Below are 20,955 nucleotides of genomic sequence, written 5' to 3' on the forward strand. Positions count from 1 at the left end.
TTATACTAAATGCGTATATGCATTTAAATACATCAATGTTTTAAAATGTTTCGCCAAAATACATTGAAATATTGTGATATTATTTTAGGGCCATATTGGTCATCCCTACTGTCTTTTAAGAAGTCTGTGCATGCTCCTATTCTGCCTTTTGCTCTGCTGCCTGCCTGAAATATGATATAAATATTATTGATTGTAATATTTTTTCAGTATTTTTTTCTGTAATAACTATATATAATACTCAGTACTTGTAGTTTTAATTTCAGTACTAGAGTGGTACATTTTAGAATAAACTACTTGCAATTGTTAAGTACAAAAATGTTGAATACTTTAGTACTTAAAGAACACTTTAAGTACTCTATTCAAGTCACTTTTTTAGCACTTTTCTCTCATACGTTATGTCTGCTTATAAGTGAAGCTTAAAAGCTTTAAAACTGATTGATATTGATTGATATAGTTCTGTGTTGATAATGCTGGTAACATTTTCAGTATGAAAAAGATTAACATTTATAAACTCTTGATTTTACTTAAATGCTCCATATGAACCCATTCATTTTGTACTCATTCTAGAGCGCCCCCTAGTGTTAGAAGAGATTATTACGATTTTCTGTAGTGTGTATTCTCCGCTCCGTTAGAGACTCTGTGTCCTGCATCTCCTGAATCAGCTTCAGCATCTCCATCACTCTGAGCTTCATCAGCGCTGCGTGATCCTGATTAACGGTGGAATTACAGCATGGCTGAGGCCGAGGGGCTCTGCTCCTGCTCTTCTGGGTAAGACCCGCCGGGCGCGGTTAGAGCGGCGGGCTGGGGCGGTGCGGGGAGCGGGGATCACACGGCTGCACTGCCGCAGCACCGGTACCGGGATCAGGCCTGAGCAGCCAGTCAATAAGGAGCACCAGCTAACGCCTATCTAACCTATAGCATTTATTCATTCATTCATTCATTCATTCATTCATTCATTCATTCATTTACAGAGGAACAGCAGAATCATCTGTTGTCTGTGTTCTGCTGCTTTTATACACATTTTAATAAGAAATTAATTACTGTATAATAGATGCAGAACACTGTATGGCTATAGGATTGGTGGTTAGCAAACCTAGCACATCTGGAATTAAAGAAAATCCAGATGTTCCTTTTCATAACCAGATAGCAAATGTGTTGAGAGCTTTAACAAGCTTTTTTTTCATGGTGGTACTTGGCAAGATATGTTCAGTTTATCCTTAAATAATAAAAATAATTAATAATAATTAATAATAGCAGTAATAATAACAACAGCAATAATAAACATTTTAAATAATAATATTAATAGTAATAACAATTGTCATCATAACTTAATATTATTATAAGAAGTAGTAGTAGTAGTAGTAGTAATAGTAAAATGATTATACTACTACTACTAATAATAATAATAATAATAATATTAAAAAAATAATAATAGAGGCAGCACAGTTGTGCAGCTGGTAGTAGGTAAATTGACTATGCTATTTTGCTACTGGGTGTGTGTGTGTGTGTGTGTGTGTGATACTCTGTGATGGACAGGGTATTCCAGCTTTGTGCCCAATGATACCGGTAGGCTCTGGACCCACCGCAACCCTGACCAGGAAAAAGCCAAAAAGAAACTGGATTATTAGAGCATAAATAAAAACATTATTATTATTATTATTATTATTATTATTATTATTATTAATAATAATATCAGAACAGTTGGTTTCATGATTAATAACGATAATAATAAAGGCAGCACAGTGGCGCAGCTGGTAGTAGGTGAATTGGATAGGCTAATTTGCTTCTCTGTGTGTGTGTGTGTGTGTGTGTGTGTGTGTGTGTGTGTGTGTGTGTGTGTGTCTGTGTCTGTGTGTGTGGTACTCTGCAATGGAAGGACACCATGTCCAGTGGGTATTCCTGCTTTGTGCCCAATGATTCCAGGTAGGCTCCACTGCTTCCATGACCAGGTAAAAGCCGATAAGAAGCTGGATGGATGCATACTAATAATCACATTATTGTTAACATAATTTAATATTAACAGAACATAATAAACAGCAAGCATACTATTATCATAACAGTTGTTTTCATGTTTAATAATAATAGTGATAATAATAATAATAATAATAATAATAATAATAATAGAGGCAGCACAGTGGCGCAGCTGGTAGTAGGTGAATTGGATAGGCTAATTTGCTTCTGTGTGTGTGTGTTTGTGTGTTTGTCCGTGTGTGTGTGTGTGTGTGTGTTTGGCATCATGTCCAGGGGGTATACTTTGACTAGGAAAAAGCCAAAAAGAAGCTGCATGGATGGATAATAATAATTATCATCATCGTCATCATTATCATTATGGTTTACAGCAATATTATTAGAATATCATATTATTATTACTATCATTACTGCTGTTTTCATATTGTTTAATAATATTTAAAACAATCATAATAGAGGCAGCAATAGTACAATAGTACAGCTTGTAGTGTGTCTGTGCTGCAAAATTTACAGTAGGTGAACTGGCAATGCTGAGGTGCTCCTGGGTGTGAGTGTGAGTAAATGTGTGTCTGTTGGGGTGTGAGTGAGTGCATGTGTGTAAAGGTGTGTGGCACCCTGGGATGAACTGGCACCCTGCCCAGGGGGTATTCCTGCCTTGCACCCATTGATTTCAGGTTGGCTCCCGCCTCCCTGTGAAACTGACCAAGAATAAGATAGTCAGGTGCATGCATGTCTACCATTCTAGTCATAGCAATAATAATGTTATAATCTTCGAAAAACGATTACAGATTATTTTTGGTCTAATATTTAATATCTGTTTTGTAACGGTTTAGTAAATTGTTTTGTAAGTGTAGTAATGCTCCCAACAATAGCAGGGTAAACACTAGCACATGCTTCCTCCAACATGTGAAGTCAGCCACCACAAAGCCTGTGATTACAAACATTACACTATTATGAGGTGATGAGGGGAGAGAACATCACCTACCCACCCAGAGAGAGCATGGCTTTACTTAATCTTACTGATTCTTAACTCTTTTTTATTTTAGTTCTTCTGTTAGTTCTTTATTTCCTTTTTATTTCTTTCCTCATGTTATTTATTAATATTTTGTAATAGTTTTGTACTATCGCTTTTTAACTTTTTTTGATTTTCTTTTATTATTGTTATTGCTTTTATATTTTTAGTTAAATTATTTATGTGTATGATTTTATTGTATTATGAAAAGTTAGTTTTAGCTTAATTTTAACTATTTTTTGTTGTATTAATCTTATCTTTTTGGTAACGCTTTCTTTTACAGTACCCTAAGTTCTAGGTATTAACCAGGTAATAGTGAGGTACAAACTCGGAAGTACTAAGTAATTATTTTTGGTAACAAGATGGTAAGTACCAGGAAAGTCTTGCCTAATTACACTGAAATGTCTAGGTATTAACCAGGTAATAGTGAGGTACAAACTCGGAAGTACTAAGTAATTATTTTGGGTAACAAGATGGTAAGTACCAGAAAAGTCTTGCCTAATTACACTGAAATGGAACTAGGTAATAAACAGGTACATGGGTGGTACAAACTCTAAAGTACTAGGTAATTATGTTGGTTAACAAGATGGTAAGAACAAGGACAGTTCAATTTAATTACACTGAAATGTCTCACAGGTTCTAGGTAATAACCAGGTAAGTGTGAGGTACTAACCCCAGTAACATGATGATAAGTACCAATACAGTCTCCTTACCCTGATATACCTCACAGGTTCTAGGTAATAACCAGGTAAGTGTGAGGTACTAACCCCAGTAACATGATGATAAGTACCAATACAGTCTCCTTACCCTGAAATATCTCGCAGGTTCTAGGTAATAACCAGGTAAGTGTGAGGTACTAACCCCAGTAACATGATGATAAGTACCAATACTGTTCATTTTAATCAGTCTCTATTTATTTGACTGAGAAATCCCTAAAAATGAATTTAAGGTTTATAGAGTGGAATTCTTCACTAGGAAGACAGCACAGGAATGGAATACTTGGCCATATGTTTAAAGGTCACCTTCCGCGAAAATCCTATTTTTCTTGTTTTTTGTGGAATACAGTAGGTCTCTCCGAGTTGAATGTGTACACCTGCACATTAAACTGTTTTGCAGCCCCCATTGTCTGCAGGAGCTAAGCAAAGAAATCCCCCCTCCCCCCCTCCGAAAAACGGGTGAATTTTGAATTATCTTTCTGCCTACGTAGGCAGAAACTCACAGACCAGCCCACCTTGGCTCGAGAAACTCCCAGAGGCGGAGCTGAAGCGACGCAACATCACCTCTCATCAGTTAGGAGGTGGGAGGCAGTGAGCGGCAGAGCGGTGGAGGGGCGTCGCAGTGCTCCTAGCCAATCAGAGGAGAGATATTTGCATGCTGTTTGCATGTGTCACGAAGGAGGGAGGGATGGACGTAAGTGCAATATATATTTATTTAAACATACAAGATAAAATAAAACAATAAACAAAACGCGGGTAACGCAAAAACAAGGCTAGGATGATATAAACAAGAAACACAGACTAAGAAACTAAGACAAGGAAACATACGGGTAGCAAGGATACATACTGGATACTGGATACAAAGGATACTGGATACAAGATACAAAAGACAAAATACAAAAGACTCGACCCTGAACATTCAAACAGACGGGCTTAAATACATGAGGAGAGTGAGAAACACCTGGGCTAGGATGACGAGGGGGCGGGGTTACAGACAAGACACAGGTGAGAACACTAATAGCTAGGGCTGGGCTGGGGCGGAGTTAGGGTGGAGACAGGTACAAAAACAACAACACAAGCACATGGCTGGAAAACATGACAGGAAAACAGAGGGGCAGGAGCACAAGAGACAAAATAAGGGAGAAACAGAAGACAGACATGGGCTAAGGTGTAACATTACCCCCCCTCAACGGCGCCACTACCAGAGGCGCCGAGAGAGAGGGAACAGGGACTGGACAAAAGACTGGACAGGGGGCAGAGACTGAACAAACGACCTAACAGGAGACGGAGACTGGACAGGGAACGGAGACTGGGACTGGACAGGGGGCTCAGACTGAACAAACGACTGGACTGGGGACTGAGACTGGACAGGGGACAAGGACTTGACAAAAGACTGTACAGGGGGCTTAGACGGGACAGAGGGTTGGACACTAGACAGGAATGGAGACTGGACAGGGGGTTGAGACTGGACAGGGGACAGGACACAGGGCTGGACAGGAGGCTGGACACGGGGCTGAGACTGGACAGGGGGCTGGACAAAACTGGACCGGGGAACTGGAACAAATACCTGGACAGGGACGGACACAAACACAGTGACAGGGACGGGAACAGGAAAACCACCGGGGACAGGAATGGGAACAAACACAGACACCGGGACCAGGACAGGGAGAGACACGGGAACAAACATTGGTGGGTGCCCAGGACTGGCGAAAGTCTGTACGGAAGTCCAAGGAGCCAGCCTGGGCACAGTTCTGGGGGCAAAGACAGGGGGCCTTGGGGCAGGCCTGGGGGTATACAAAGTTCTGGGAGTGGGCACAGGGTCAGAGGCGGCCGGAGCCGCGGGCACAGGGTCAGAGGCGGCCGGAGCCGCGGGCACAGGGTCAGAGGCGGCCGGAGCCGCGGGCACAGGGTCAGAGGCGGCCGGAGCCGCGGGCACAGGGTCAGAGGCGGCCGGAGCCGCGGGCACAGCTGGTGCTGGAGCTGAGGCTGGAGCAGCGGGAGCTGCTGGAGCTGGAGCTGAGGCTGGAGCAGCGGGAGCTGCTGGAGCTGGAGCTGAGGCTGGAGCAGCGGGAGCTGCTGGCGCTGGAGCTGAGGCTGGAGCAGCGGGAGCTGCTGGCGCTGGAGCTGAGGCTGGAGCAGCGGGAGCTGCTGGCGCTGGAGCTGAGGCTGGAGCAGCGGGAGCTGCTGGCGCTGGAGCTGAGGCTGGAGCAGCGGGAGCTGCTGGAGCTGGAGCTGTGGCAGCAGGTGCTGGAGCTGGAGCTGTGGCAGCAGGTGCTGGAGCTGGAGCTGTGGCAGCAGGTGCTGGAGCTGGAGCTGTGGCAGCAGGTGCTGGAGCTGGAGCTGTGGCAGCAGGTGCTGGAGCTGGAGCTGTGGCAGCAGGTGCTGGAGCTGGAGCTGTGGCAGCAGGTGCTGGAGCTGGAGCTGTGGCAGCAGGTGCTGGAGCTGGAGCTGTGGCAGCGGAAGCTGCTGGTGCTTGAGCAGGCGCGGCGGGTGCGGCTTGAGCAGGCGCGGCGGGTGCGGCTTGAGCAGGCGCGGCGGGTGCGGCTTGAGCAGGCGCGGCGGGTGCGGCTTGAGCAGGCGCGGCGGGTGCGGCTTGAGCAGGCGCGGCGGGTGCGGCTTGAGCAGGCGCGGCGGGTGCGGCTTGAGCAGGCGCGGCGGGTCTAGGAGCTCGTGACCTGGGAGTAGGCACAGGAGCAGAGGCTGGACCCCCAGGCACAAGAACTGGGGTAACAGCAGGCACAGAGTCAGAGGCGGCCGGGGCCGCGGGAACTGGGTCAGAGGCGGCCGGGGCCGCGGGAACTGGGTCAGAGACGGCCGGGGTCGCGGGAACTGGGTCAGAGGCGGCCGGGGCCGCGGGAACTGGGTCAGAGGCGGCCGGGGCCGCGGGAACTGGGTCAGAGGCGGCCGGGGCCGCGGGCACAGAGTCAAAGGCGGCCGGAGCCGCAGGCAGCGCTGATTCAGAGGCGGCGGGAGCCGCGGGCAGCGCTGATCCAGAGGCGGTGGGTCCTGCTGGCGAAGAAGCCGCTTCAGCGGGAGCTGAGAGTGCGGCTGCCGCCAAGATCCGGACAGGAGCCGCAGACTCAGCAGTGGGCGTGGCTGAAAACACCGGACCGGAGCTTGCTTCCGGAGCAGGAGTCGAAAACCCGGAATCCAGCTGGGCTGTACAGCTGGGATCCGGCCGAGCTTGAGAGCTGGGAGTCGGCCGGGCTTGAGAGCTGGAAGGCGGCCGGGCTTGAGAGCTGGAAGGCGGCCGGGCTTGAGAGCTGGAAGGCGGCCGGGCTTGAGAGCTGGAAGGCGGCCGGGCTTGAGAGCTGGAAGGCGGCCGGGCTTGAGAGCGCGGTGGAGTTAGCAGGCTAGCTAGCTTAGCTGGAGCTGGGCTGACGAGCTCCAAGCCAAGGAGAGGCGCCGGGAGCGGTTCATCTCCCCGAATTTGCTCGGCGAGGAACCGCAGATATTCGAGGTCCGCCTTCCTCGTAGCCTGCCACCTTGCTACGTCCATATTTTGGTCGAGTCTTATGTCACGAAGGAGGGAGGGATGGACGTAAGTGCAATATATATTTATTTAAACATACAAGATAAAATAAAACAATAAACAAAACGCGGGTAACGCAAAAACAAGGCTAGGATGATATAAACAAGAAACACAGACTAAGAAACTAAGACAAGGAAACATACGGGTAGCAAGGATACATACTGGATACTGGATACAAAGGATACTGGATACAAGATACAAAAGACAAAATACAAAAGACTCGACCCTGAACATTCAAACAGACGGGCTTAAATACATGAGGAGAGTGAGAAACACCTGGGCTAGGATGACGAGGGGGCGGGGTTACAGACAAGACACAGGTGAGAACACTAATAGCTAGGGCTGGGCTGGGGCGGAGTTAGGGTGGAGACAGGTACAAAAACAACAACACAAGCACATGGCTGGAAAACATGACAGGAAAACAGAGGGGCAGGAGCACAAGAGACAAAATAAGGGAGAAACAGAAGACAGACATGGGCTAAGGTGTAACATTATGTATGAATATTCATGAGCAAAGCTGGAATCCGGTCATTTTGAACACACCCCTAAAACAGTCCATTAAAAAAGAGCTATACAGAGACACCTGAGCACTTTTTTTCACTCACATGTCATTCATTCATACTAGAGACCACAACTAGACATTTTAAAATGAAAGAAAAAACGACGGAAGGTGACCTTTAAAGACATTAGAGCATGTTACAAGGTTTAAGGGTGAAAAAGTATACCATAAGAATAAAGTGTTGAATATGTGTATTTACTCCCTTTTTAAACATAATTTGTAGAATAAGGTCTTACATGTTAAATATATATATATATATTTAACTTATATATATAAATTAAAACTGCTTAAAAATCAGGGTTATTAAAACTACCAAATATTGATTTCTGAAATCTTAAAACATTATTATAGTTGTTTCTAAATTAATATTAACTGCTTTTGTTTGCATTATTTGAGATCTGAAAGCACTAAAGCATCTTTTTCATTATTTTGACCATTTCTCATTTTCTGCTCTAAATTACAATATTTTTATTTAGTATTTGGGAGAAATGTTGTCAGTAGTTTATAGAATAAAATAACAGTGTTCATTTTACTCAAACATGTACCTATACATAGTAAGATCAGAGAAATAGAAAATTTGAAGTGGCTTGGAAGGGTCAAGGGGGCGAAGGCAAGCTCCTGCCCGCAAGCTGCTTACCCCAATAAAAGCTGTCCTCAGCTTTCATTGTATATATATAAGTTCAGTAATGCATGCTTGGTTGTGTCAAAAAAGAGATAAATAATAAACAGTAAACAGTTCTGTTTTGTTTTGCAGTTGTTCTTTTTGAAGTGCTTATTTGTTGAACTACATGGTAAGAACTGAGTAAAACCAGAGAAATAAGCTCTGCTCTCTTTTACAGTCCTTTTACTCCTTTATTAAGCAGAAAGTTCTGTTAGTTACACAGTGTTTTATATGGTACTTACAGAAAGTTGTGTCACATTTAAGTAGTTATTATATATATTTTAATATATATATATAATATATATATAATATAATATAATATATTATATTATATATATATTATAATATAATATAACTACTGAAATGTGACACAATTTTCTGTAAGTACCATGTAATATATATTCTTTTGGGTTTCTGAATGGGTTTTTGTATGTGAAACGTGAAACATCCAGTCCTGTAGGGGGAGCAGTGCCAGGGGGCGGGCGCTAGGCTGTGGCTTAGGTGAGCAACAGGAGATGGGTCTCAGATTCAGCTGAGACCTCACACTGGGAACACCGTGTCTTCTCTGTATCCAGGTGGGGAAATATGTGGAACTGTGCAAGTATACATGTTTCCAAAGCACTATAAGAGGGATATTTGAGTGTATATGTTCGTTAAAAGGTTTTGCTGTGTAATATGAGCCGCTATGGTCTTGTGTGTTGGTGGACGCTCAGCATCGGGGAGCATTCACTCCCGCGGCCCGCTAGCCGCGCGCCTGGCCGGCGCTCTTGCCTCTGCCACTAGCATTAGCCACTGCCCCCGCTAACCGCGCGCCTTACCGGCTCCCCGCTGTTATTCCTCTCGCTCTTTCGGTCGCTAACTTCGCTCTATAACCGTGTTTAAGCCTGTAATTATCTCTCGTGTGTTCGCGCTCTAGTTTTAGCTATTTTCGCTCGGTAATTGTGCCCGTGTGTCGCTGTTTCTCAAAGTAGCTCGGGCTAATTTCGCGCCGTCATTCCTATTGTTTCTCTATACATTTACGCTAGCATTAGCAGTCGCTGTTAGTTAAATACATGTTTATTAAAAGTCAAGTCAATTTTATTCTCTTTTTAAGAGCCAGTTTGGCCTTGTTAAAGTAAATATAGAGCCTCTGCCAACCACAATAATGAGTTATTACAGCTAGATAAGCTACAGTTTAAGGTTTCTCTAAGTAATCATGTTTTTATACACTTTGTTCAAGTTTTATACTTTGGTCAATTCTATACACTCTATGCAGATACAAATATTAGAAACTCTGCTTAAAATGAGATTTAAAAGCACTAAGATGTAGTTAGTGTGCTCAGTAAAAGTACCAAGTGTTTTTGGTAATGTAGTGTGTTAATATGAAAGAAGTTTGAGTATTGGTATATGTATGCATATGTAAATGTATTAATATAGAGTAGTATTTTTATATTCATATATATATATATATTTTTTTTTTTTTGTGTGTAGAAACAGTATTAAGAGGGTTTGCTGATTAAAAAGTAAAGGTAATATGTACTGTGATATACAGAGTTTTGTTAACTGAAAAAAAGTAAAAAAAAAGGATTCTCTGTGAATGTATGTAAAATGCAGATGAGATGCAATGTGTATGTGAAACTGCAAAAGAAAGAGAAAAGAGACCAAAGTAAAAGTGGTTTAGTTTGTGTTTGTTGTTAAATAAAGAGATTAAGCTGAGAACTCACTGGAAACACCGTCTCACTGTGTCTTCTCTGTATCCTGTATTCAGCTGATCTAGGCCCTGCTCACCCGGGGTCGCAAACTGTTATAGCCTAACCCACGCCTGGGGAGTGTAACAGTTAGTGTTTTTACATGGTACTTACAGTAGGATGTTCTACAGAGGGTTATTTGTTGAACTACATGGTAAGAACTGAGTAAAACCAGAGAAATAAGCTCTGCTTTCTTTTACAGTCCTTTTACTCCTTTATTAAGCAGAAAGTTCTGTTAGTTACACAGTGTTTTATATGGTACTTACAGTAGGATGTTCTACAGAGGGTTATTTGTTGAACTACATGGTAAGAACTGAGTAAAACCAGAAAAATAAGCTCTGCTTTCTTTTACAGTCCATTTACTCCTTTATTAAGCAGAAAGTTCTGTTAGTTACACAGTGTTTTACATGGTACTTACAGAAGGATGTTCTACAGAGGGTTATTTGTTGAACTACACGGTAAGAACTGAGTAAAACCAGAGAAATAAGCTCTGCTTTCTTTTACAGTCCTTTTACTCCTTTATTAAGCAGAAAGTTCTGTTAGTTACACAGTGTTTTACATGGTACTTACAGAAGGATGTTCTACAGAGGGTTATTTGTTGAACTACTCGGTAAGAACTGAGTAAAACCAGAGAAATAAGCTCTGCTTTCTTTTACAGTCCTTTTACTCCTTTATTAAGCAGAAAGTTCTGTTAGTTACACAGTGTTTTACATGGTACTTACAGTAGGATGTTCTACAGAGGGTTATTTGTTGAACTACACGGTAAGAACTGAGTAAAACCAGAGAAATAAGCTCTGCTTTCTTTTACAGTCCTTTTACTCATTTATTAAGCAGAAAGTTCTGTTAGTTACACAGTGTTTTATATGGTACTTACAGAAGGATGTTCTACAGAGGGTTATTTGTTGAACTACATGGTAAGAACTGAGTAAAACCAGAGAAATAAGCTCTGCTTTCTTTTACAGTCCTTTTACTCATTTATTAAGTAGAAAGTTCTGTTAGTTACACAGTGTTTTATATGGTACTTACAGAAGGATGTTCTACAGAGGGTTATTTGTTTAACTAAATGGTAAGAACTCAGTAAAGAGAAATAAGCTATTTCTTCTCTGTTATCAGGTATTGACCTTTTATTTTTAAATCAAATAAATAGAGACTGATTAAAATGAACAGTATTGGTACTTATCATCATGTTACTGGGGTTAGTACCTCACACTTACCTGGTTATTACCTAGAACCTGCGAGATATTTCAGTGTAAGGAAACTGTATTGGTACTTATCATCATGTTACTGGGGTTAGTACCTCACACTTACCTGGTTATTACCTAGAACCTGTGAGACATTTCAGTGTAATTAAATTGAACTGTCCTTGTTCTTACCATCTTGTTAACCAACATAATTACCTAGTACTTTAGAGTTTGTACCACCCATGTACCTGTTTATTACCTAGTTCCATTTCAGTGTAATTAGGCAAGACTGTCCTGGTGCTTACCATCTTGTTACCCAAAATAATTACTTAGTACTTCCGAGTTTGTACCTCACTATTACCTGGTTAATACCTAGACATTTCAGTGTAATTAGGCAAGACTTTCCTGGTACTTACCATCTCGTTACCAAAAAGAATTACTTAGTACTTCAGAGTTTGTACCTCACTATTACCTGGTTAATACCTAGAACTTAGGGTACTGTAAAAGAAAGCGTTACCATCTTTTTTATCTTAATTTCTTATCAATTAAAACAAGTTTTATTATAATTATTATTATTTTCATTCTAATTTTATTTTTATTTTTGATCTATTTTTATCTTTTGTTTACTGTTATTTTAAAATGATAAAATTTAGTTAATATTTTCTCTGTCATGTCAATCCCTGTTTTTGTAAATGCTCGGCATTGAAAATGAGGGTTGCCCTCAATGTACTTCCGAGTCAAAATAAAGGTTGGCCAGTTGTGCTCTCTCTCTCTGACTCCGGCTGCTGATGGAGAAGCAGCATGATCTGGGATTCAAATCAGCGAAATCCTCAGATCACAGCAGCCATTTATAGTCTTGTTAATTGGAGATCAACAGTCTAAGTCTAAAATTGAATGTTTTAATAAATGTGTGTGTGTGTGTGTGTGTTTGAGCAGGAAGGGATGTGAGAGCCTCGTGTTGTAGCTGACTCTGTGTGGACACGACCGCCACCGTGGAAGAAAACAGCAGCTCATGGCGCCAGGCCTACACAAACTCGGGCTACAGCTCCTCTCCGGCATCACCCGAACACTTGTGCAAGGCCTGCGGGGGCCAGTTTGACACAGAGAGGAGGGTAAGCTGTGCACTCATCTGGACTTGAACCGGAGACTCTGTGAGTGTGGCGGTGTGGCATTCATTTCAGACCACACCTAGCCTGTGTGGGAGCAGAGGGAACCACTGCATTGCAGATAGCCTAAGAGCAGTTCTAGATATTGACCAAGATTACAGCGGTCCCTGTGGCAGTTCAGCTCTGAAGAATGAGTGTTAACCAGTGGCATTCTGGCAGAGTGCAAAAAATACACTGCATGTCCAAAAGTATATTAGACACAGCAGTTCTGTAAGGATTTGATTGCATACAGCAACAGAATCATACGTGAGGTCAGGATGTTGGATGATCACCAACCCACCTCTTCCACAACTCATCCCATTCCTATTTGATGAGTACCATTATCATTCTAGAGAACACAGTTTATATAAAATATTGGAAAATATTTATAGAGAAGCATTGTCAGTTTCTGCTAAAACTGACTATACTAAAACGGTTATACTAAATGTTAGACTAAAGTTTAACATTGATTTTGCTGTTGTAGCACACTGCAAGAAAAATAAATCTTAGCAGGTGAAATTTTCTAATTTTAAGGGAATAAATCTTATTTTCTTTTCTAATAAAACTTATGGTCTTACCAAGCATTGTAAATATTAGATTATTTGGCTTACTTTAGGAATAATTATTTAACTTTTTTTTACTTGATTTTTTTTTACTATTTTAAGTAATTTGATCTCAATATAAGCAAATCAAATTTATCAAAATTATTCTGATTCTTATTTCCAAGTTTGCGAATGCTTTTGTGAATATATCTTACTAAGAAAAAAATGCTTAGCCAATTTTTTTTTGCTATATACAGGCATATACAGCTCTGGAAAAAAATGAGACCACTTAAAAATTATTTCTTCTAGTTTCTTTGATTTTACCAAATTGAAAACCTCTGGAATATAATCAAGAGAAAGATGGATGATCACAAGCCATCAAACCAAGATAACTTGCTTTAATTTTTGCACTAAGAGTGGCATAAAGTTATCCAACAGCATTGTGCTAGACTGGTGGAGGAGAACATGCCAAGATGCATGAAAACTGTGATTAGTTATTTCACCAAATATTTTCTGAACTCTTAAAACTTTATGAATATGAACTTGTTTTCTTTATATTATTTGAGGTCTGAAAGCTCTCAATCTCAAAGCTCTCAACAATGTTTATTTTACTCATTTTCAGTCATTGTACAAAAACCTATGAATAACAAAATCAGAGAAACTGATTCAGAAACTGAAGTGGTCTCTTAATTTTTTCCAGAGCTGTATGTCTTAATTTAATTCTTTTCTGTCTAGTTTTTGGCAATTGATTTCTTTGCAGTGTATATTTTTGCTATTACTTGCTATTGCTATTACTAGATCTTTTTCAATGTTTTTTTTCCATATGACCAAGAATATCATTTTCACAAAACATTACCGGTACCCAAAAATATTGTGATATCAATTCAGGCCCGTATCGCCCACCAGAATAACCACTGTCACTCTTTCCCCTGCAGAATGTGTGTGTGGACTGCAGGAAGCAGTTCTGCGGCCGCTGCTGGGTGCGGCCGGAACTCGTGCTGTGCCACACCTGCCAGCGCTTCCACGGCACGCAGTTCGAGCGCAGCGAGCTGATGCGGCTGAAGGTGAAGGAGCTGCGTGACTATCTGCACCTGCACGAGATCCCCACGCAGACATGCCGCGAGAAGGAGGAGCTGGTGGAGCTGGTTTTGGGGCAGCATCCTCCCAGCAGCAGCAGCAGCAGCAGCAGCAGCAACTCCGTCCCCCACCCGGCAGCTCCGGACACGCCCCAACTCCCCACGCCTCCGCCCCAACCAGCCGAGGAACCTGAGCAGCTCACAGAGGAGGAGGAGGGTGAAGATGAGGATGAGGATGAAGAGGAAGAGGATGATGATGATGAGGTATACCAAACTCTATGCTGTGGAAAAACATGCTAGTACTTGTTACTGTATATTTTTTGCTTCTTATTCAATGTTTATCAATCTTTATTACTTTATTAAATTCATTTTACTTTTTGAAGATTAGATGTAGTAAAAAAAGGCGGCGAAAACAACACTGGAAATCTCATTTTAGTGCTAGTAGAAAGTAACGTTATCAGCAGATGTTTCTGCATTACACATTGCTGTATTGTGATAATTTCATTATAATAGAACATCAATGAATATGTTAATAACAAATAGCTGCACTATACACTGAAGCAATGAAAGTAGTTTTGATCCTCAGCAGTCCACAGTTGCTTGGCAACTATAGCATGCAGCATGCATTCTATTAACTATACAGGATTTGTACAATAAGCACAAATGACGAATTGATTGAAAGGTTAGAATCCACATTGGATTTTGGACATTATAAAATCATTACACACCATAGCAGACATAGAGATCATTCTTTATAAACTCCTTTCCAATACTAATACTAATATCACAATATTTCAGGATACTTCTGTGATAACAATATTCTAGGCGATAGGACAAAACACTGAAAAAATGTTTTTAATTTCAAAAACCAAAAAACTCTGTGATATATATTAAATATAAATAATTATAATGTAAAATAATAAATGATGTAACATAAAAATAAAGTAATGTAAGAGAACATATTATTTAAAAATATTTATTGCTGCATATAAATGTCAAACATAAACAATTATACAAAAGTGACCTTAAAGCTTCATAGTAAATAGCAAAACAAATACAAAACAAGCCTCATCTGGATGGGGTTAGTTTTTTTAGGGGGACGTCTGTGAAAAATATTTTACTTCTACTCAGTGATAAAACTCTTGCTTCCGGACTGCAATTAAAAACGGAAGAACGTCTGAAAAAACACATACGTGGTCCCCCATAAAAGAGAGAATTAGCCCAGGACCCCCTGAGAAACTAATCATGTCTGGATAGGGCTTTCTAATCAGTGATAAAACTCTTGTGTCCGGACTCAATTGAAGAAACAGGAGGACCAGTAATTTTTTAGGCTTTCTCAGTCACATGACATTGTGTTCAGTAGCTCCTCCATTTCCACTCGCTGTTGGGTTTACGTGTATCTCCGTGGAAACGTGCTCCCAAAGTGTAATTAGTGCGTGGCAGTGGACAAATAGCTATTTTATTAAATGCAAGGTGAAGAAACTCAGAGATGTGCATCCGGGCAGGAGTAAAATTACTGGAGGACCACGGAGTTCAGCGAAAAACAGACCCCCCCCCATAAAAGAGAAAATTACCCCAGAACCCCCTGAGAAACTAATCCTGTCCGTAGAGGGTTTTAGTGTGTTTTTAAGACAGAAACCGAGATCGTTATAAGCACATTTAGCAACGATTTGAAAAGGTTCCAGAAAAGGTTAGAGAGTTCTGAAAATGTGACATAATAATGGTTTGATTCACAAAGTCAGTGGAACATTTTTCACATAACATTCTCAGCTAGACAAATACTAACATTATGCAAATGTTAAAAAGTGGCATGACGTTAGAGTGATCTCATCAGAATGTTTAAAAAACATTATAGAATAACGTTTCCACAATTTCTAAAAAAACTTGACAGATTGAACTTTCTAATAACTATGAATTAATTGTAACATTCTAAAACATTACACTAACAAAAAATTATTAGCTGGGAATATCGCTACTATCTTAATTTGGATTTTTTTATACCAGATTATTGTACATATATGATATGATATGAAATAGCCCAACGCTCCAGCGCACAGTTAATAAAAAGTGTGAATGAATCCAGGAGTACTGTACTGTGTGTGTAATATTGTAACATGGTGTGTGTTTGTGTGACTCCACAGTCCACAGACAGTGAGGAGACGCTGGTGCACAGCCGCAGAGCCTCGCTGTCTGACCTCAGCAGCGTGCAGGACATCGAGGGGCTCAGCGTACGGCAGCTAAAGGAAATCCTGGCGCGGAACTTTGTGAACTTTAAGGGCTGCTGTGAGAAGTGGGAGCTGATGGAGAGGGTCACTCGGCTTTTTAATGACCAGAAAGATCTGCACAACCTGGGTGAGATATATATATACACACTACAACCCTCTACTAGCATATTTAACATGATTTACAGGTGAGCAATATAATGATGACTGTTAAATATTGTAAAAGATGTATTTTGTTAGATCGATTAACATTATGCAGTAGAGCATATGATGATATATAATAATAATAATAATAATAATAATAATAATATTATAACACTGACCAACTTCAGGTTTCATTGCCAAACGCATAAATAGTCCTCTGTGAATGGATTGTGCATATCATTTTAATTGCAGTTTCCTTTTTTCAAGCTGTTGAGTGTGGAATATGGAGCTACACTTCTGTTTATTTCCTCCAATAATTTTTTTCATTAAACTTAGTAACTCAGCACATTAAAATATTCTTATTTTAAAAGCATCAAATCTACCCTGATATATTTTAATACAGTAAACTGCAGTTTTGTAATGTGAATGTCTTTGTAATACTGTAATATTAATATGTACTTTAATCACACTGATTTATAGGTTTATCAGTTAGATTTAGAAGAGTTTTACTTTTATGCTATGTAAAGTATTTTATAATTGCTTACGAGCTTAATGTGTCTATTTTCAGTTTCAAATACTACAACAGAAACAGGAACAGGTATGTATTTTTCTATTGTTATTATTATTTAATGTAAGATTTGGGATGTACTGAATATCCTGCACTATTCAGTCAAAAATTCAGGCTGTATAAGTGAAAAGACCAATCTGATTTATTGGGGATGCAACCAATGGGAAGGGATGTCAAAAATTATCATAAATATTTTTAAATGGTAGTTTGGTATTCAGCTATTTAATTTATACAATTGTGATAAAAGTGTTAAAGTGTTCATTCAAATTAATAAAAAAAAACATCTTTGGTATTTAGCTTTTGGCCAAATGTTTCATTTTGTTTAGTTTTAGACACATTTTTTTTGTCAGTGCATCCCTGTGTATGATGCTATCTCAAATATACCATTTTAATAGATTATATATTAATCTTGAAGCTTTAACACATTCTTTTTTATATGTGATTTAATAATGTGACAAAGTTTACAAAGCCTGGTGATGTACAGTTGCAAGAAAAAATATGTGAAGATAGTATCTATCTATCTGTCTGTCTGTCTGTCTGTCTGTATATCTATCTATCTATCTATCTATTAAATGTGTTCTGATCTTTAAATGCTTTAAAATCGTTTGGTGTAAGGTTGGCATTAAGGAGAAGAAAGGTAGTGATTAATCACAGAATTCTTTCTTTTATTTTAAATGATTGGCCACCAGATTATACAAAATAATAGCATATAGACATATTGACTGTTGACATTGTATGAATGGTAGTGTATTTTATGTGGAGATATTTACTATGTATAAAGTAAAGTAAATTGTTTAATTTGCTGTGTTTGCAGCGGAGCCGGCTGAGCCCAGCGGGCAGGAGGAGAACCTGTGTAAGATCTGCATGGACTCGCCTATCGACTGTGTGCTGCTGGAGTGCGGCCACATGGTCACTTGCAGCAAATGCGGCAAGCGCATGAGTGAGTGTCCCATTTGCAGACAGTACGTGGTGCGCGCCGTGCACGTCTTCAGGTCCTGATGAAGAGCCACGCAGAACTGGAACACCTGCTGGCAGCACACGCACTCCTCTACTGACGTACGGCGCGGAATCCCTGAGGGTTGTGAGGGTTGGGTCTCTGTCGGGTTTGATTGCGCTTCATTTTGGTTTCTGCAGAGAACTTTTGTTGATGTTGTTGTTTTTGTTGTCTCATTTACTCCAGAGAGTCTTCTCTTTTACCAGTGAAGCAGCATTCTGGAACGGGGGAGGGTCAATGCGGTGTCAATGTCGAATTAGAATCATTACAGTTGTTGATTTTCTGTCATGCAAAACCTTGTATCTCCAAAATGGCAGCTTTAAAATAGGAAGAAACACATTTATTGTACATTTTCAGTGGAAATCCATGTAAAAAAAAAAAATTCAAAGTTTGTGAACCCTTTAGAATTTTCTATATTTCTGCATAAATATGATCTAAAACATCATCAGATTTTCACACGTCATAAAAGGAGATAAAAATAATCTAATTAAACAAGTGACACAAAAATATCATACTTGATAATTAATTGATTGAGAAAAAACGATCCAGTATTACATGTAATAATTGTGAGTGGCACAAGTATGTGAACCTCTAGGATTTGCAGCTAGTTTAAATACTGAGCTCTTCAAAGAGCACTTACTCTCCTAACACCTCTAAAGACTCTGTCCCACTGCGATTGCGTCTAAATATCCACTAAAGTACGTCCAAATTTATCAGAAAACACTGCGTCCACTGAGTGAACGCGCTGCGTCCAAAATATAGACGCACTGCGTCCAAATTACGTCCATATTCCGTCTAAATTGAAGTTGGACGCCGACTTCCAAATTTGTACGTCGACTTCCACTTTTTGGACGTCGACTTCCACTTTTTGGACGTCGACTTCCAACTATATATGGTTGTTTTTTCTAGTGAATCATCATTTCTTCTTGAGCTACAAGAGAGAGCACATCTATTCTCTTCTACACAACCATGGACCACAGATTCCTTGCAGTGATGGTGCAGCAGCAGAACATACTCCTCCATGTGCTGGACCAGACCGGGAGGATCCGGGAGGACCGTCCAAATATCCACTAAAATACGTCCGTACTGCGTCTAAATATCCACTAAATTCCGTCCATATTAGTCGCCGTCTATTCCGAAAATTTTGGGAGGTACCAAAACCACTTTTGCGTCTAAAGTGGACGGCAATGTCTAAACTACGTCCACTTGGACGGTGCCGTCCAAATATCCACTAAACTACGTCCATATTGCGTCTAAATATCCACTAAACTGCGTCCACTGAAATTTGGACGTACTTGAGTGGATATTTAGACGCAATCGCAGTGGGACAGGGCCTTAACAAACCAACTACTTCTAACCGCATTTCCTTCTTCCCCTCCTTCACTCCTCTATCCCATTATTTCCCTTTGACCTCCTTTAGGTCCTATATAAAGATGTTTTTTACCTTTAACTTCTATTACTTGTGTACTTCACTATTGTCTGATAGTGAAGCGTCTGCCAAATGTAATGAAATGTAGTTTAAAGATTTTCTGGAAATCGCCTCTTTCACATTGGCTAAAGTTGATGTTTATGAGTCCACCATCAGGAGAGCACTGAACAGCAATTGCGTATGTGTTAGGGTTGCAAGAAGAAAGCCACTGCTCTCCAAAAAGAACATCGCTAAAGATTGACAAGCCAGAAAGCTATGAAAGCTCAGAATTTAGTCTTGTTTTGCTGCGTCTGGGCGAGCTGTTCTCCCAAAAAATGGTTCAAGAGAAATATATAAATATTAAATATATATTAAATCATATAAATGTTTTGGTATGACCAAGTCATTTTGGAGCATTTCTATTAGTTTATTCCTCCTTTGATTTATGAAACAAATCAAATGCCAGATTCAAAATCAGATGTACTGCAAGATATATACTACCTACTGATTTTATTAGTGCACGTTTGACAAGATAGTATATAATATATTAAGATACTAACCAAAAAAAATGCCAACATACATAGCTCAAAGTCAATGTAAAAAGGTTGTATTACGAGTAATTTTGGAACATTTCTATTGGTTGATTAATTCTGTATTTAAGATCCAGAGTCTTAAAAAAGGTCAAAATCTTTAAAAATGGAGATACAAGGTTTTTCTGTTCTGCATGACAGGTGCTATTTGTTGTTGTGATCACTGTCGACTATGTGGTAGCTTGTTGTAGTTTGACATTAACGAGTAAAGTACAGGGTAAGGATATACTGAGTTTGATAACTGCATATATATATATATATATACAGTTGTGGTCAAAAGTTTACATACACTTGTAAAAAAACATAATGTTATGGCTGTCTTGAGTTTTCAATAAGTTCTACAACTCTTATTTTTCTGTGATAGAGTGATCGGAACACATACATGTTTGTCACAAAAAACAGTCATAAAATTTGGTTCTTTCATAAATTTATTATGGGTCTGCTGAAAATGTCACCAAATCTGCTGGGTCAAAAATATACATACAGCAACAAAATTTGTCAATTTTGGTGATGTAGCGAGTTGTGTCAATCAAATTAGCTTCATGTCATGGCCTCTTCACTTCTTGTAAGTGATTCTGATTGACTACAGCTGTTGACTTCTCATGAGCCCATTTAAATAGGGCTCATTTGACCCAGTGATTAGACTCAGCTACAAAAGCTACAATGGGAAAGTCAAAGGAACTCAGTGTGGATCTGAAAAAGCGAATTATTGACTTGAACAAGTCAGGGAAGTCACTTGGAGCCATTTCAAAGCAGCTACAGGTCCCAAGAGCAACTGTGCAGACAATTATACGCAAGTATAAAGTGCATGGAACAGTTGTGTCACTGCCACGATCAGGAAGAAAACGCAAGCTATCACATGCTGCCGAGAGGAGATTGGTCAGGATGGTCAAGAGTCAACCAAGAATCA

At 40.2% G+C, this 20,955-nt stretch overlaps 1 protein-coding gene across 1 annotated transcript; it reads left to right on the forward strand.

The window, feature by feature from the left end:
• The first annotated feature begins 467 nt into the window (after positions 1-467).
• On the forward strand, positions 468-20,303 carry zgc:171740 (uncharacterized protein LOC795694 homolog). The gene is given in 7 exon segments (XM_049466654.1): positions 468-473; positions 633-852; positions 12,293-12,468; positions 13,979-14,383; positions 16,261-16,471; positions 17,054-17,083; positions 17,868-20,303. Coding segments are annotated over 7 exon segments (1,233 nt in total). The 3' UTR covers positions 18,053-20,303.
• The last annotated feature ends 652 nt before the right edge of the window (positions 20,304-20,955 follow it).

Source organism: Astyanax mexicanus, chromosome 17 (genome assembly GCF_023375975.1).
Source record: "Astyanax mexicanus isolate ESR-SI-001 chromosome 17, AstMex3_surface, whole genome shotgun sequence".
Lineage (NCBI taxonomy): Eukaryota > Metazoa > Chordata > Actinopteri > Characiformes > Acestrorhamphidae > Astyanax > Astyanax mexicanus.